The sequence below is a fragment of the Octopus sinensis genome, linkage group LG20 (genome assembly GCF_006345805.1).
Source record: "Octopus sinensis linkage group LG20, ASM634580v1, whole genome shotgun sequence".
NCBI lineage: Eukaryota > Metazoa > Mollusca > Cephalopoda > Octopoda > Octopodidae > Octopus > Octopus sinensis.
The window spans coordinates 31,024,406-31,042,696 of NC_043016.1; the positions used below are offsets into that span (position 1 = coordinate 31,024,406).

Genomic DNA, 18,291 nt, shown 5'->3' on the forward strand with positions numbered 1-18,291 from the left:
GGTATATTCTGCCTTTTATCCAATGCCTTTTTCTTATTCTTATTTACTTTAAATAAAATGAAAAAAGGTATGTGTATTTCATTCTAATAATTTATTTGACTGTATCTCATGCTGATGTAAGATTTAAACTTGTTCATCATTTGCCTTATTAAGTATTTTAACAAAAACTTTTTGTGCTTGTTACAAACCATTAAGAAAACCTCAAAGCGAGATAGATTTCTGTTAGTACAGAAACAAGGGAAGCTACTTAGTTAGTTAATTTGGCTCAAAAGCAAATAGCAAGGCCATGTAGGGGGACATGGAGTTAAGTACAGGGTGGTGTTCATGTAAAGAGTTCAGGCCACTTGAAGTCCAGGGAGGCTTTGAACAAAGCGGTCGTCGGCATCTTTACCATCTCGTCTGGCAGCTTGTTCCACGGATCCGCAACCCGGACGGAGAAAGCTCCTCTCCTTCGATTGAGATGAAATCGTCGCAGATAGAGCTTTTCGGAATGACCCCGCAGCCGACGCTCTGGAGCAGGAGTGAAGAACAGCTCTTTCGAGAGGTTACACTTTCTGCTTATGATGTTGTGGGCGAGAATGAGATCATCACGGCGGCGGCGTTTTTCAAGAGAATAAAGGTTGAGCGTCCTCAGCCTTTCTTCGTAGGACAAATTTTTGAGACCATGAACCATGCGGGTAGCCAGCTTCTGGACTCTTTCGAGATGCTGTATGTCTTTGAGGAGATAAGGAGAAGAGGCTTGAATCCCATACTCCAATATGGGTCTCACCAGCGTGACATAGAGTGGTAGGAATATGGCTGCTGTGAGCATTCCGAATGACCGTCGAATCAAGAACAGAATTCCGCTTGCTTTGTTGGCAGCATGGACGCACTGGGCCAAAGGCGAAAAGGAGGAATCCACCAAGATACCCAGGTCCTTTACCTGATCGGTCCTCTCCAGCAGCAGACGACCTGGCTCGAAATCAAGTTGAGTTGCAGGAGTAGAGCTGACAGGCAGATGACAGCACTTTGACACGTTCAGACACAGGTCCCAATCGTTAGACCACTTCCAAATTTGGTGGAGGCATCGACGAAGATCCTCTATATTACCGCGAGGAGCGACCAGTTTGATATCGTCGGCAAATAGAAGGGTGTGTTGTGTGAGGTCGTCGGGCAAGTCATTTATGAAGACTAAGAACAACAAGGGCCCAAGCACTGAACCTTGAGGCACGCCACTGCTCGCACTGGAGACGTTGGACCGCGAACCATTAACTTGGACTTGGAAGGAGCGATCTGAGAGGAAGGCACCAACCCATCGTACAATATCCGGATGGAAACTATATGCTTGAAGCTTGACAAGTAATAGGCGGTGGTTTACCGAGTCAAAAGCTTTGGCAAAGTCCAATAAAACGATGTCAACAGCATCACTATCATCGAGGATGCACGTCACCAATTCTTCCATTACTAGTAAGTTGGTCAAGCATGATCTCTTCGGCACGAAGCCGTGTTGGGAATCAGAGATAGAGGCTGTGTTTAGGAGGTGGAGCATCATACTTTTCTTAAGGATGGTTTCGAACATCTTGCTGATTATTGATGTAAGGGAAACCGGTCGGTAGTTAAGCGGGTCTTCGCGGCTCCCTTTCTTGAAAATTGGGCAGATTATCGCTGTTCTAAAATGATTGGCCATATTTCATTCTCTAAATTGAACTACATCACGTGACTGCTGTCACATACAGCTAAGTTAAACAAACACTGAAGCAATACTAAAAGTACAAAGGAGTGTATTTAATATGACTAGAGTACTTGTCACTTATAGTCTGATTCAGAAGGAGCATCTAAAGTATTTATAGGTGTAGAAATATTGAACCCAGGTGTGTTTTGAGGCATCATTTGTTTTGGAGACTCAGTTACTTCTGGTTTAGGCACAAGATTAGAATAGACATTACCACAAAGTACAAGGTGGTTTAATGATACAGTACGCTGCCTACCATCAGGGAATTTGAAGAGTTCTACTTCCTTTACTAATGGAATATATTTACTCTGACGGTTGGGACATTTCAGGAACACTTTGTTACCCAGGGAAGAGAGTCATGACAGGATGGGCTGCTCACTTAGAGATTTATGCTGATACTTAAAAAGATGTTCATCAGGAGTGCAATTTGTTGAAATTAAGAGATGAGAATGGATTGAAAGGAGTGCACCTGGAAGAACAAGTTCCCATTCTGAGGGTTTCAGTCGTTTTAATTTCAGAGCCAGTGATATTGTTCACCAAATTATTTCATTATATTGTTCTATTTATCCATTCCCTTCTGGATTCTAAGAAGTAGGCCTGCTACTAGCTGATGCGTGAATCCTTCAATATGGAAATCCTCCAATTGAGAAGAGTTTTGATAAGCACTTTATAATAGTTCTGGTGGTCATATCTGCTCATTGGAAGCAAAAGGGAATCTTAAAAATTCATGCTGACAATGGTCAACAAAAATCAGTTTTTGTAGTTAGATGGGAAGGTCTTTTCAAATCAAAGTCTAGTCATTCAAAGGCCTGAGTAACCGTTATCACATGAGCAGGTATTGAATTATAAAACGTTGGCTTTATCTCAGCACATGTGGAGCATATAGAGATCATTCTTTTGACTCTCTTCTATAGAATACTAGCAGTATCGCCCAGCGTTGCTCGAGTTTGTAAGGGAAATAACTATATAAGATTTTTAGAGAGTTATAGCAAAAAATGCATTAAAATGGAATAAAAAATTATGGTAATTTTTTTTTAAATCTTTTTAATCGTTGACTCATCGTAGACATTTTTAGAGAGTTACTTCCCTTATTTAATAGCGAAAAATGCATTAAAATGGAAAAAATGATGGTAAATTTTTTTTTAAATCGTAGACTCATAAGACATGTGCTAATACCCAGAAGGGCTCGATATGAATCACGACTATAGATACCCGGTTTTGGTTAAACTGCCACCGCAAAATGTGGAGTAGTTAGGAATCTAAATCGTAGGAGACAGACACACACTTCACTTTTATATATAAAGATTTGTGCAACAACCTAAACATTCAGTTGTGCAAATTGTTTGCACACGGGACCTGCCCTCTGTGGCGCGGTTTTTGCCGTTTTTGTGGATCTGTTTCAGCTTTTTTAGCGATTCTGTTTTGGCGACTTCAAGCCATGAAGTCGTTGTTCTAAAAGAACGCTGGTCTCCTTGACAACGCTTTACGACGTTGATCCCTACCCTTGCCTTCCCCACAGCTTCACGAAGGAGGGAAGAAGGGGAGGAGCTACACAGGTGCAGGTGCGAGCATGAACGCCAACGCCGCCACCGACACGAAAAAATTGGAAGAACCCAGATGACAGCTTCAGCCACCACCACCACCATCACCACTACCACCATGACCACCACCACCACTACGCCCATGACCATCACCATCGCCACCACCATCACGAAGACCACCACGACCACCACCATCATCACCACCACCACGACCACCACCACCAACAACAACAACAACACCACCACCACCACAAACACGACGACCACCACGACCACGACCACCATCACCACTACCAGCACCACCGCCACCACCGCTGCCACTACCACCGCCTCCACCACCACTATACTATGCCTCTGCTCTCTCCTTTTGGCTACTAAATCCATTACCATATTTCACAAGTACCATCGCCATACAATATTGCCTTCAAAAGTTTGTGTTTGGATAATATTTTTTAAGTAAAAGTTGTGCAACAACTAAAACATTCGGTTGTGCAACAACTAAAACATTCGGTTGTGCAAATTATTTGCATGGGAAACCTTCCCTGTGTGGCGTGTTTCCCGATTTTGTAGAATTTGTTTTCGGGCTTTCTTAGCCATTTCTGTTTTGGTGTCTTCAAGCCATGAAGTCGTTGTTCTAAAAGAACGCTGGTCTCCTTGACAACGCTTTACGATGTTGATTTCCTTACACTCCCTCCCCCACAGCTTCACGAGGGAGGGAAGAAGGGGGAGAAGCAAACACAGGTTGCAGGTGTGAGCATGGACGCCAACTCCGCCGCCATCGACACACGAAAAAATTGGAAGAACCCCAAAAAATATGCTTTAAAGGGAAAAAAATTATGTTAAATTATTTTTTAAATCGTAGACTCATCGTAGACGCGCGCTAATACCCAGAAGGGCTCGATATGAATCACGACTATAAGATACCCAGTTTTGGTTAAACTGCACCGCAAAATGTGGGAGTAGTTAGGAATCTAAATCGTAGGAGACAGACACTCACACAACTTCACTTTTATATATATAGATTTATTTCTGGCATGCACAAAATGAAGCATCTGTGTGATGTCAGGCTGGCACAAATCCTTATGGAGTCCATGAAGTACATCCATATCCAACATTATAGCCTATCTTCTGGGACAGAGTGTCATCACCCACATTGTCCTTTCCTGACCTTATACATTATGTTATATTGAAAACAAGTGAATTCTATATATATCAACGATTTTCTCATTCTTTATTTTACCACTCCATCTATTTTCATGCTTAGAAGCAAGTGATTTCTGAACTGGTACCAACTGGAAATGGTGGCCAAGTAGATAGTGTCTCAACTTCTTTAGACATTCCACAATGGTATAGGCTTCTCTTTTCACAAAAGAATGTTTCTGCTCATGAACTGAAAGTGTTCTTGTATAGAAAGTCACTATTTTTTTTTTTTTTACTACCCACTAGGGGCTAAACACAGAGGAGACAAACAAGGACAGACAGACGGATTAAGTCGATTATATCAACCCCAGTGCGTAAATGGTACTTAATTTATCGACCTTGAAAGGATGAAAGGCAAAGTCAACTTCAGCGGAATTTGAACTCAGAACGTAACGGCAGACGAAATACCGCTAAGCATTTTGCCCATGCTCACGTTTTTGCCAGCTCACCGCAAACATTTGGTGGCAGCAATGGCACACCAGGATCAATAAGCTTTCACAGCAAATTTGGCAATGACCTTTAGACTCTGAAAAACTTGCAATGCTGAAAAGGAGAGGGGAAAGCATTTAGTAGTAATTAAAGGATGGAATTTTCCAGAAAATTCAAAATCCAATCTGCATAGTACTAATGAGGCCATTACTCACTTCATAGATGTCAGTCTTTGGGTTAAAGAAGATTGGGTCATGGTCCCTTATATTCTGGATCTAGTCTAATTAATCCTGTTATTAACCTACTTGACTACTTGATTGCGTAGCAAAACAGGTTAATACATTTAGAAGAAAGTAAGCACTTCTTTGTTTAAAGTATGATTGTATTTGCTAACCACATCTAGAAATTCCTCAAGTTGTGATAATGGACTTTCTGGTTATGTCCACAAATAATTACATTGTCAGTATATACAAAGGTGGGTGTGAGTCCTTTTTCAATCATGTCATCAATTATATGTTGACGGTTACCAACATTGTTAGTAATTCCAAAAGGAATCTACGAATTAGTACCAGCAATGACCAGCTTTCACTTCATGGTAAGCACATCATAGGTCCAGTCTACTGAAGGCATTATATGGTGCCACCTCCAGGACCATTTTCAATATTTGATAGAAGGTGGGTATCTAGCAATGTATAGCAGTTTATTGTCTGAGAATAATCAATGATCAAGCATTTCTTATGGTTATCACTAGGTGTAACCAACATCTCAACCTTCCAAGGAGACTTACTTGGCTCAATAATACCATCCTTTAGTAAATGTCTTAGCTCAGAGTTTACAAATTTTTGATCATTCAAAGAATGTCTTGAATTTGCAGTCAGTTATGAGATTATCAAACAGAAATACCCAGAAGAAATACCTAGCCAAAGATAAACCTCTGTACCTGGCTTTCATTGATATGGAGAAAGCCTTTGACAAGGTCCCTTGATCACTAATCTGGTGGTCAATGCGGAAACTAGGGATAGATGAGTGGTTAGTGAGAGCTGTACAAGCCATGTACAAGGTTGCTGTCAGTAAGGTGAGGGTTGGTAATGAGCATAGTGAAGAATTCCGGGTAGGGGTAGGGATCTACCAAGGATCAGTCCTTAGCCCTATCTTATTCATCATAGTCCACTAGGCAATAACAGGAATTCAAGACAGGTTGTCCCTGAGAGCTTCTTTATACTAATGACCTTGTTCTAATAGCTGAGTCACTATAAGAACTAGAGGAGAAGTTTCAGGTGTGGAATCAAGGTCTAGAATTGAAGGGCCTTAGAGTCAATCTAGCAAAAACCAAAGTCTTAATAAGTAGGAAGGCAGACAATTCACAAATCCCTTCAGGTAGATGGCCCTGCTCGATCTGTAGAAAAGGCATAGGTGGAAACTCCATAAGATGTATCCGGTGTAAGATATGGACACATAAGAGGTGCAGCAATATCAAAGGAAGGTTAACTGGGAAGATAGTTTTTGTGTGTGGCAAATGCTTAGGGGCACTAAACACTGAAAATATGCAGAAAACAGCTTCCGTCACATGCCAGGGGGAAAAAGTAGAAGGAATTGATAGCTCCCATTACCTAGGTGACCAAGTCAATAGCAGAACTGGTTGCTCTGACAGTAGCCGCTAGAATAAGAATAGCCTGGGCTATGTTCAGAGAGCTCCTACCTCTGCTGGTGACAAAGGGCTTCTCACTCAGAGTGAAAGGTAAACTGTATGACGCATGTGTGTGAACAGCCATGCTACATGGCAGTGAAACATGGGCCGTGACTGCTGAGGACATACGTAAGCTTGCCAGGAATGAAGCTAGTGTGCTCCACTGGATGTGTAATGTCAGTGTGCATACACAACAAAGCGTAAGTACCTTGAGAGAAAAGTTGGACATAAGAAGCATTAGATGTGGTGTGCAAGAGAGTCAACTGCACTGGTATGGTCATGTGTTGCGAATGGATGAGGACAGCCGTGTGAAAAAGTGTCACACCCTAGCAGTAGATGGAACCTGTAGAAGAGGTAGACCCAAGAAGACCTGGGATGAGGTAAAGCATGACCTTTGAACATTGGGCCTCACAAAGGTGATGACAGATGATCAAGACCTTTGGAGATATGCTGTGCTTGAGAAGACCCGACAAGCCAAGTGAGACCATAACCTCATGGCCAATGACTACTGCCTGATTGGTATCCATGCCAGTGGCACGTAAAAAGCACCATTTGAATGTGGTTGATGCCAGTGCCACCTGACTGGTCCTGTGTCAGTGGCACGTAAAAAGTACCATTTGAGCGTGGTTGTTGCCACTGCTGCCTAACTGGCTCCCATGCCGGTGGCATGTAAAAAGCACCATTTAAGTGTGGTTGATGCCAATACTGCCTGACTGGCCCTCGCACCAGTGGCACATGAAAAGTACCCACTACACTCTCAGAGTGGTTGGCATCAGGAAGGGCATCCAGCTGTAGAATCTTTGCCAGATCAGATTGGAGCCTAGCATGGAAAGCTGACGTTAAATGATGACAATGATGAGGATGATGAAAAGATGGTGGGACAGAAGCAGTAGTGAGGCCACAGACTGTCAGAGTAAGCTTAGTCCCACAAAATAGTGTCTCCGTAGCAGAGTAATGCATAAGGAAGTTTTATCCCAGGATGACATTAAAACGAAAATTGGGGATGACAGTGAATGTAAGACAGTCATAATCATTTGAAAATTCTGCACTAACTTGAAACTCCACTAACCTTAGACGTTAAAGAGGTAGATGACATTGAGATGTAACCGTCTATAGGATTTACCTGTCACTTGTGTCTGTTTACTAGTCCCTTAAGGGAGCTTTCCAAGTTTCTTGTGTCTTCTTATGCTTTGGATTTCCTTGGATATCCATAACAGAACATGACATACAATGAGGTGAAGCAGCAGAGAGTGTGGATCTGTTGTGAATACCACTGAAGATGTAGATTGAGATTGGCATGTCTTGGTGTAATATCTCTTTTTATCACAATCATTACATAATATCTTTGTAGGATATTTTGATCATGGATGTTACTTTGACTCACAGAAGTAAAATTTGGGGTAACAGCTGCAACTGATGAGTGGTGATATAGGTGCATACAAGAATAATTTTCCTGCTGAGTCTTCGGAGCTTCAACATTGGCTGCATTAACTGAGAGTAAAAGATACAGAATATTTTGCAGCTATTTCCAGAGTATATGCAATCTGTAGATCTAGTGATTTATTTTCAAGTAAACATTGTCTGACCTGCAAGTAAGAAAGGCAATTAACAAAAGATATTCCATATATAGTCATCCTAGTATTGCTCAGCAATTACTGCTTTAAAGTTGCAATCATTTGCTTAAGAGCTTTAATGTTTTTAAATATCTTGCAAACAACTTGCTCATGCAAGTGCTACCAGTTGAGAACTCTGCATACCGGAAGCCAGCAAGTGTATGGGGTCATCAGGAGAGAACGCGTGCCATTTCGGGGCCTACCTCTTGATGGCATCAATGTGCACCAGGCCCCCTCACTGATATGAGGTCCTACTTGCTAGATCAACTGGTTATCAAATAAAGCTCAATATTCTTCTAGCCATCGCTCATCGTCTCTTTTTAACCAAATCCAGTGGCTAGCCTTCTCCACTGTAGTTTGGATATCGATGATAACAACAGTTGTCTCACACTGTGTCCAACAAGCCCTCTACATCCGACTTTGATTGGAAAATGCTCTGCTTTCCAGCCTGTGTCTTCACATTCCTTGAGAAGGTTTACATAATGGTCAATCTTTTAAGCCCGAGCGACGTCCATGTTATCTTCATGAGGAACCATTAACTAGCTTTACAACTTTCTTTCCTTCACACCACATTAAAATGTCTGGCTTTTTCATAACTGGGATGGGAAAGAATCCCTGGCACCCTGTTAAATCTGCAGTCACCTCCCAAAAGTCGTTCCACTTTTCATCTTTCACATTTTTTGGTTTGATGCATATAGCTGGCAGAACATTAATAGCAGCATCATATATAGACACATCAGCAATATTTTCAATCAATTTAAGTGATACATAATTGATTAAGAGATTCAGCTTGTAATCTTGTCCTTCAACTGGTAGCAATGCAATAAAGTTTTGAAGTGTTTTCTGCCAGTGTAGCCGCTGTTCAACAGTATGTGTATCACCGAGGTTAGTATCCAAATGTTCATGGCAGAGGAAATTTTTTATGATAAAATGTTGAATAAATTGAAATAAAATAAAGATTTATTTAACATCTACCATTCTCAGATTTTATTCCATATTTTAACAAAGTACTTGCTACTAACTGGAGGATGGCCTCAAAACAAGACTTATGTCTAATAGTACAACAAACAGGGGAGGCCACCTAGTACTATAATGACATGATTAACATACATTTAACTTTTCTTTTATAGCTGTACTATCTTGTTTGTTTTTTTGTGTTTTTTTTTTCCAGGTGGGTGTTATAATTCAACTGGAATTACCTAGATGTACATTTATCTATCATTCATATGAATTATTGAACCTGGGAATCTCCTTCATAATTTTCATTATTACATTTATTTTATTGTTCGTTTAGATCTTTTTAAAAGAACAAGGGTTATATACACTTGTATATTTTATTGAAATAAGCATTATGCTTTCATGTTATTATGTAGTTCTTACTTCATAGTTCTTGTAAAAACAAAATATGTATATTTAATACATTTTAGATATTTTTTCTCTTCATTTTGAAAATTTACGTTTATTGTGGCTTTTTTTAATTCTGCACATTCAGATGGTTAAAACAAGAACAAGAGATGGAGAAAATGTCCAAAGATTTAACTAGTGCCCCAAAACTTGACCTCAGTCTAAAAGAAGGGCAAACTATGAAATTAAATATTGGTGTAAGTTGCTAAAAACTTCTTTTTTTTTTTTAATGCTAAGTATGTTTTAATCTGATCAATGTAACGTAGTGTTTGTAATCACTTAGCAAGCAAAATGTTTTGCTTATATTATCTTTTGCACATGTCAGTAAGAGAGTGAGTGATAAATGAAGTGATAACCTCAATTATCCACCTCTTTAGCTGTGAATGCTTTTCAAAAAGAGAACTGAAATCAGACACGAAAATTTTCATATAATATGCCAAACAAGAATTTCATAACCCAGTAAATTAATGAATTATTACATATAAGATATTACATTTTTTCCAAATTCAGGTAGTAAACCTGATAATTAATAGATATAATAAATATGTTTGTTGATTATTTAAAATTTTTATGGTAATAACAGTAATTTCTTTGGTTTGGTACCTGCCAAATATTATATGTAAGGAGGATAGTAAAAACATAAAATGTCAGTGGAATTCTGAGATCTCTGTTATTTCTGTGAATTATCGATCATCAAAATAACTATGTTAACCATGCCAATAAGAGAGTGTGTGTATGCTTGTGTGATTGTGGGACTGAACCTGGAATCAAGTGGTTGGGAAGCAAGCATTTTACCACACAGCCACTGCTATGCCTATATGTATATTTATACCATCATCATCATTTAATATCCATGTTCCTTGCTGGCATGGGTTCGATGGTTTGACCAGGATCAGGTGGATCGAAGGTCTGTATCATACACCAGTGTTCGTTTTGGTATAGTTTCTATAACTGGATGCTCTTTCTAATGCCAACTACTTTACAGTGTGTACTGGGTGCTTTTCTTCTGCCATCGGCAGTAGTGGGGTCACTATGCAGCTCACGAGCTTATAAAACTTCAGGAACAGGGATTTATGCTAGCAGATGAGGGTTAAGGTTTGAGAGATGGTGGTGGGACAGTGCAGGTTCTTGTAGGGTGGCTACATGGCTATTCATATTTAGGAGAGTGAAAAATGAATCAGTAGTAACTGTAAAGAGATAAATATTGGTGATGAGGTGTCAAGGTATGAGGTGAGTGGAAGTGAATGGGGACAGAGAAACTAGGAGTGGATGTGAGGAGGTGGTACAAGAAATAGGTGAAATAGAAAGGGTGGGTAATGTCTAAGAATCAAGTAGGGTTGAAGATTGGAGTCCAACACTCTAATCACTAAACCACATGCTCCCTATCTACAGTAGAAGCAGAAAAGAGATTTGGTCATAGTGCATGGGGATAGAATTTGCTGGCCCAGTGTGGGGATGGGAAAGATCAGTTTATTGTGTAAGTGTAGAGAACAGTATAAATGGATGAGAAAATGTAGCATCAAAAGATGGGAAGCTGCTGTGGGAGAAATTAGAGTGGAGGAGATTTGGGTGAGGTGCACATATTTATAATATATACACACACTACTTCTAGAAGTCAGTTTCACTGCAATGGCTATGTCTTCGTGAGGACCACATACTGCTAGACATGTCAGTCCTTTGTTATCTCCTCCATGAGGCTCAGGGTCCTGAAGTCAGCTTCCACCACTCTGGCTACTACACTTTCAAAGCAACTTCCTCTCTTGCTGATTATATCACCTAGATAAAATCATTCTATCAACGACATCTAGTGAGCCATCCAGGCATTCAAGGTAGTCTATTTCCAAAATGTTCATAGGACGTACTGCTCTGGTGCATCTGTCACATAGGAAAGTGTACATTCTTGGACAGTCTGCCAGTGATTCCACTACATCTCTTGTGTGTCCATAGCTTACATCAAGTACAGCATATGGCATTTATACCTTGGCTTGAAATTTCTACTGTAAACTCCCTATAGATTCAGCTATGAAGACTAGATCATCAGCATACTGGAGTTCCCATGGGCAGCCAGTCTTAAATTCATCCTTGCTGGATTTTTAGACTATGATGAATAGGAGAGGACTGAACCTTCATGGACAGCTGCACTCACCCTAAATACCTCACTCAAGTCATTCAGTGTGCATGCATGTATGTGTATCTCATTATCTTCATTTAATTTTCATGTTCCATGCTGACATATACATACATACACACACATTTATATACACACCCACACACACACAAGTGGACCGTTGAACTCTGCACATTTTTTTCTCATTTTTTTTCTCCGTTTTTTTTTCTCTTAATCCTTTCTGTCAAAGAGTGCAGGCTTGAAATGTAAAAGAGTTTTCCATTCTTCCTGAGCATTAAACTAATACACCTGCTTGTTGTTCCTACACCTGTCTTCCTATTTTGTTTTAGGCGTAGGAGTGGCTGTGGTAAGTAGCTTGCTCACCAACCACATGGTTCTGTGTTTAGTCCCACTGTGTGGAACCTTGGGCAAGTGTCTTCTATTATAGCTTCCGGCTGACCAAAGCTGTGTGAGTGGATTTGGTAGAAGCCTGTCATATATATATATATATATATTTATATGTGTGTATGTGTGTGTGTGTGTGTACATGTTTGTGTGTCTGTGCTTGTCCCCCTACCATCACTTGACAACTGATGTTGGTGTATTTACATCCCCGTAACTTAGCATTTGGCAAAAGAGACTGATAGAATAAGAACTAAGCTTGTAAAGAATAAGTCTTGGGGTTGATTTGTTCGACTTTAAAAAAATGCAAGTGCTCCAGCATGGTCGCAGTCAAATGACTGGAACAAATGAAAGAATATAGGCAAGGCTTTATGGGAAGAAGTTTGCTTCCCAACCACATTGTCCTGGTTTCAGTTCCACTGTGTTCTCCTATAGTCCTGGGCCAACCAAAGCCTTCTGAATGGATTCAGTTGATGGAAACTGAAAGGAAGCCCACCGCGTGTGTGTGTGTGTTTGTACCACACCACTACCTGACAACAAGTATTGTTTGTTTATGTCCGTTCAGCATAACAGATTGATATAATAAGTACCAACCTTAAAAGAAAAAAAACAAACTAAATAGTGTCTCATGCTGGTACACACACACACACACACACACACATTCAAAGCAATGCTCCAGCTTGGCTGAAGTCTAATGACTGAAACAAGTAAAAGGTAACAGATAAATATTATATTTTTTTTAACACATTCTCACCAATAAACTTTTTCTCCCCAGTGATAATTTTCACCCCTTTTTATGTGTGTACATTAAAATGATATCATTTTCATCATCATTTAACATCTGCTTTTGTTGGCATGGATGGATGGATGGTTTGACAGGGAACTAGTGAGCTGCAGGGTCACATTGGGCTCTAATGTCATCTGTGGCATGGTTTCTATGGCTGGATGCTTTTCCTAACACTGTGTAACTTGCAAGAAAGAAATATTTTTCTAAGCCGCTCTGTTTCCTTTACAGAAACTATTTTTCTTCTTACTGGATAATTTTCTTCCAAAAAAAAAATCATTCTTTCATTTCAACGTGATCTAATTTTCATTGGTCCAAGGCTGGGTAACTTAGCTAGTATGTACATAACATGGTTTTGGGTTCTGTTCCAGTGCATAGCACCTTGGGTATGTCTCCTCTACTTTAATCTGGGGCCAGCCAAAGCCCTGTGAGTGGATTTGGTGGGCAGAGACTAGTGGGGGACAAACATAAAAACACACACAAGAAACACGTGTATGCATGTATGTGTGTGTTTGTTCCCTACCACCTCTTAACAACCAGTGTTGGTTTATTTACATCCCCTGATTTTGCAGTTTAGCAAAAGAAACCAATAGAATAAATAGCAGACTTAAAAAGTACTGGGGTCCATTTGTTTAATTAAAGCCTTCTAGGCAGTGCTCCAGCATGGCCACAGTCCAATAACTGAAACAAGTAAAAGATGAAATATATTGCTATATTTTCAAACTTTCTTTTTCTTGTTTGTTATTTGGGTTATATAAGATCACCATCCGAGCGTGATCATTGCCAGAGCAGCCAACTGGCTTCCGTACCCCACCATCCGTGTGTGATTGTTGCCAGAGCAGCCAACTGGCTTTTGTACCCGTGGCATGTACAAGGGCACCATTCAAGTGTGATTGTTACCAGCGACGCTTCACTGGCACCTGTGCCAGTGACACGTGTAAAAAGATTCGAGCGAGGTCATTGCCAGTACCGCCTGACTGGCCCCCGTGCCAGTGGCACGTAAAAATCACCCACTACACTCTCAGAGTGGCTGGCATTAGGAAGGGCATCCAGCTGTAGAAACTCTGCCAGATCAAGATTGAAGCCTGGTGCAGCCATCTGGTTCGCCAGCCCTCAGTCAAAATCGTCCAACCCATGCTAGCATGGAAGGCGGACGTTAAACAATAATAATGATGATGATGATTTATGATTAGATGACTTTTCTTTTTCCATGCATATTTGTTTAAAGTGAAAATAAATTTGTGAATAATCCTTTTATTCTTGATTTAGGTAAAGCGCAATGAAAGTGGGACGAAACAACGATCAAAAGGACCTGCTACTGCTGGAGGATTACTTCCTCCTCCACCAGGTCCTAATATCAAAATAATGCCTTCCTCTGGTAGCCAACAAATTTCAAGCTCAACAAATCATACAAAAGCAACAGCCATTCAAGGAAGTCATGAAAACATTCCAAATAATAAGCCATCATCAGTAACTGCCATTGAAGATTTGTTGTGCGATTTGGGCACAAACAACAAATTTGCAACAGATGCATCTACCAGCAGAACTGATTCATCTAATAAAATTATATCTCCTTTATATAATGCGTCTGGTGCAAGTAATAACACACTTGTAGATTCTAGCTGGGGTGACTTTACCAGGTATGTAAAAATTGGTTACTTCAAGTATATGTCTTGTGTAAAATATTTAAATCCTTAAACATTATTGTTGTTTGGTAGATTTTTATGTATGTGCATTGCATATTTTTTTGTGTTTATTTTACATATTTTAGCTAAATAACATACTTTATTATAGAAAAACTTGTACATTTATTAATCTTTCTGTAATTATAAATATTCTGTTTTGTTTTCCAGTTCACACAGTTCTGCCAGCAATTGGGTTCAGTTTTGAACAAGACCTCCTCTTAATTGATATAACGATTGGAGCTGTTCACCGACCTTATGTTTTTATATAAAAACAACAAATATTAATTGGAAATTATTGTGTTTCAATTAATTATTTGTTAATATTTTTAAAATCTTGTTAAAGTTCTTTATTTATCTCTTCACAATCATCTTCTCTCCCTACCCTTTGTTTTACCTTTCCCTCCCGCTCTAAATACTATCCATTTTATTTCAAACGTAATTTTCATTTTTAATGTTTTAAATTTTGATTCATTATGAAACATTACAATTAAATTTATCTACAGTATTAAGCCATTGAACCATTAGATCCATATAGCTATATTTGCTAGTAAAAATCTAAAATAGCTGTCTAATTCTATACTATTGCAAATTGGTTAATTGCTTCAATTCAGAACTAAATTGGCTCTAAATATTTATGCAGAACATTTCCTCAAAGAGCAAGCCTTTCCTTCTTTCATTGAGCACATGTTCTCTGACTACAGTTAAATTTTCAATTAATCAGTTGATTTTTAAATAAATATTTCATGAAAGGATATTATTGAAGTTGCTGATTGATAATTTGTTGAGAATGGTTATATTCATAGTTTACATACATACACACACATGCACACACACATCTGTTCATACATAAACAAAACAAATATATACATATATGTACAAATGAACTCAAACTTTATGAAGCTTGATACTTTTATAATATTTTGCTTTAGTTATGTATTTATGTAAAGAATTTATTAATGAAATATAATACATATCTAAACCACACAAGCTCTTTAAATGGATTTTAAAAATGTTTGCCAAAATTTAACAGAAAGTACCTATAAAACTTTTATTATTTTTCTTGAATACTTAATAAAAAAAGAAAGAGTCCTATGTATGCAAACTCTTTTTATTCTTTGAAAATGAGTATTTTTTTTTATAATTAATAAAATGTCCAGCAATAAATAAGGCTTGTATTATTATATATTGTTTAATTATTGAAAATTTGTGTATTCTTTTCTCAAAGTAATTGAATCATAACTAAATTTTCTTTTCGTTTATCTTTCTTGGTTTCCTAACTTTATATACAAGCCTTTAGAAATATAGCAAATTTTTTTATGTTGGAGCCAAAATTTGTAAGATGTTTTCAAAACATTATTTTAAAGTAAATTTAATTCTGAAAACCACTGAAACCACCTGAGAAATAGCATTAAAACACCTCCTATAAATTAAAATAAATCTACTTAATTTTATAGATTAATTTGTAATTGCCGAATAATGGAAAAATGTTCTTCAACTGAGATAATTAAATTGAATATCTATTAATGATTGATATAAATTTGTTATTCAAATGTAGTAGTCAAATTTTATTTTAAGTCCACATATTTGTAATATTGCAGTTTATTTTACCTAACTCTGAATGCTTCTAAACTAGATCTGTATGCTTGTAAATTGCCATTCAGTTATCTAAGTTTAAGCAATAATAATCCTTTTATATTTTTTTTAACCCTTAGTTACATTTGAAAATTTGACTGTTAGGCATTGTGTGGAACATTTTAAACTAAGAATTAGGATGCACAACGTTTAATTTATTTGAAAGAGCCAACAACATTAACAAGTATACAAGTCTTCACTTGTCACAATGTAATTATCATTTCTGAGATAACAGCATATTATTCATAATTAGGATGAAATTAAAATAATATATTTTCTAGATCTGAACATATTTTTTTTAAAAATTCAATAAACATTTTTATTTTTTTATACAGTTTTATAACATAACTCATAATAGATTAGCTAAAAACGACCTAAACGAATTAGATCTTTCATCGGTCACATTGTTGTTTTAATATTTACATTTTTCTTCCTTTGTTTTATTTTCTACTTCTAATTTTATCAGTCTTAAAGTAATACTGAAATGTCCTACTGTGAAAATAAACTCAAAATTATAAGATATCTATTATATAAAAATATGTGTGAGTATTTGTAAAAAAAAAAGATCATTGCTTGTTAATAAACAAGTGTAAATGTCATTTCCTGCTTCATATCTGCTCAGCTGCATACTTGAATGTGAGCACATATGATTTAAGCATGCATTTTAAGTTTCAAAGCTTTTCATCACACCAGCCGTAGGTTGTGAACAATAAGTAAGAATATGCTAGTTAACTTCTTTTGTCATCCTTAATACTTTACTATAATCCACATTCTTAGATTACATTATTGTACCAAGGTGTGACAGCTGTTACTGCTACCACTTTTTTATTGCTTCATGGAAAAATTGGTGTTGAAATTACAGCAACAATATTACTATTTGTATATTTTTTGCATTAAATATTAAGGCAGTTATTATTTAACTGCATTTTCTACTCATCTTTTTTAATAAATCCTATGACTTATAGATATATTTTTCAAAGCTATTTATTTTATATCTTTTTCATTTTTATGTTTATGTTTTGAACTTATCAGTAAAATTTATGCATTTAGAAAAGACAGATGTCATATTTTAAGGAGACAATTGTCAGAAGAACTCTTAACTAAGAATAAGCTACTTTCTTTTGCATTTGTCTGTCTGAAGAATCTCCACATTTTATAGCCTGGTGATTACTGAAAATGCAAGATGTAAATGAATGGTTTGAAAATACTTTTAACCCTTTAACATTTAAAGCAACCATATCTGGCCCAAATATTCTATCTTTCTTATGTTCAAAATGGCTAAATCCACCCTTTCACATCTACCCTACAATGTCATTCTTAAAATAAGCAATCACATCATTGAAATCTCGAAGCTATGATATAAGCCATGATTTATTCAAAACAAAGCGAATAAAATAAGCATTACACTTGACAGAAATCTGAATGTTAAAGAGTTAAACCAACCATATCTAGCTCAAATATTTTAGCCTTTTTTTATGTTCAAACTGGCCAACTGTAGCTCCTCACACCTAGCCTGCAATGTCATTCTAAAAATAAACAATCACATCATTGAAATCTCAAAGCTTTGAGATAAGCTATGATTTATTCAAAACCATGTGAATAAATAAGCATTACATTTAACAGAGTAAGCTAAATGCTAAAGGGTTAAACCAGCCATATCTAGCCAAAATACTCTGGCTATGTCCAGCCCAGATATTCTACTTTTTTTTTATGTTCAAACTGGCTAGATCTGGCCTCTCACACCTACCCTACAATGTCATTCTAAAAATAAACAATCACATCATTGAAATCTCGAAGCTATGAGATAATGTATGATTAGTTCAAAACATTGTGAATAAATAAACATTAAATTTGACAGAATAATTTGAATGCTAAAAGATTAAACCAGTCATATCCGGCTCAAATATTTTACCTTTTTTTATGTTCAAACTGACCAACTCTTGCTTCTCACTCCTACCCTACAATGTCATTCTTAAAATAGGCAATCACATCATTGAAATCTGAAGGTTATGAGATAATACAGGTTTAATTCAAAATAGTGTGAATAAATAAGCATTACATTTGACATAATAATGTGAATGCTTAAGTGAAAGAGA

At 37.5% G+C, this 18,291-nt stretch overlaps 1 protein-coding gene across 2 annotated transcripts in view; it reads left to right on the forward strand.

Moving 5' to 3' along the window:
• LOC115222531 (adaptin ear-binding coat-associated protein 1) overlaps positions 1-17,161 on the forward strand; it is a 51,687-nt gene extending 34,526 nt beyond the window's left edge. For both annotated transcript variants that reach the window (XM_036511578.1, XM_029792788.2), the window contains exons 6-8: positions 9,674-9,782; positions 14,148-14,518; positions 14,732-17,161. In XM_036511578.1, coding sequence (XP_036367471.1) covers positions 9,674-9,782; positions 14,148-14,518; positions 14,732-14,768 — 517 coding nt within the window. In that variant the 3' untranslated portion in view covers positions 14,769-17,161. The remainder of the gene's footprint in view (positions 1-9,673; positions 9,783-14,147; positions 14,519-14,731) is intronic.
• Positions 17,162-18,291: the final 1,130 nt, after the last annotated feature.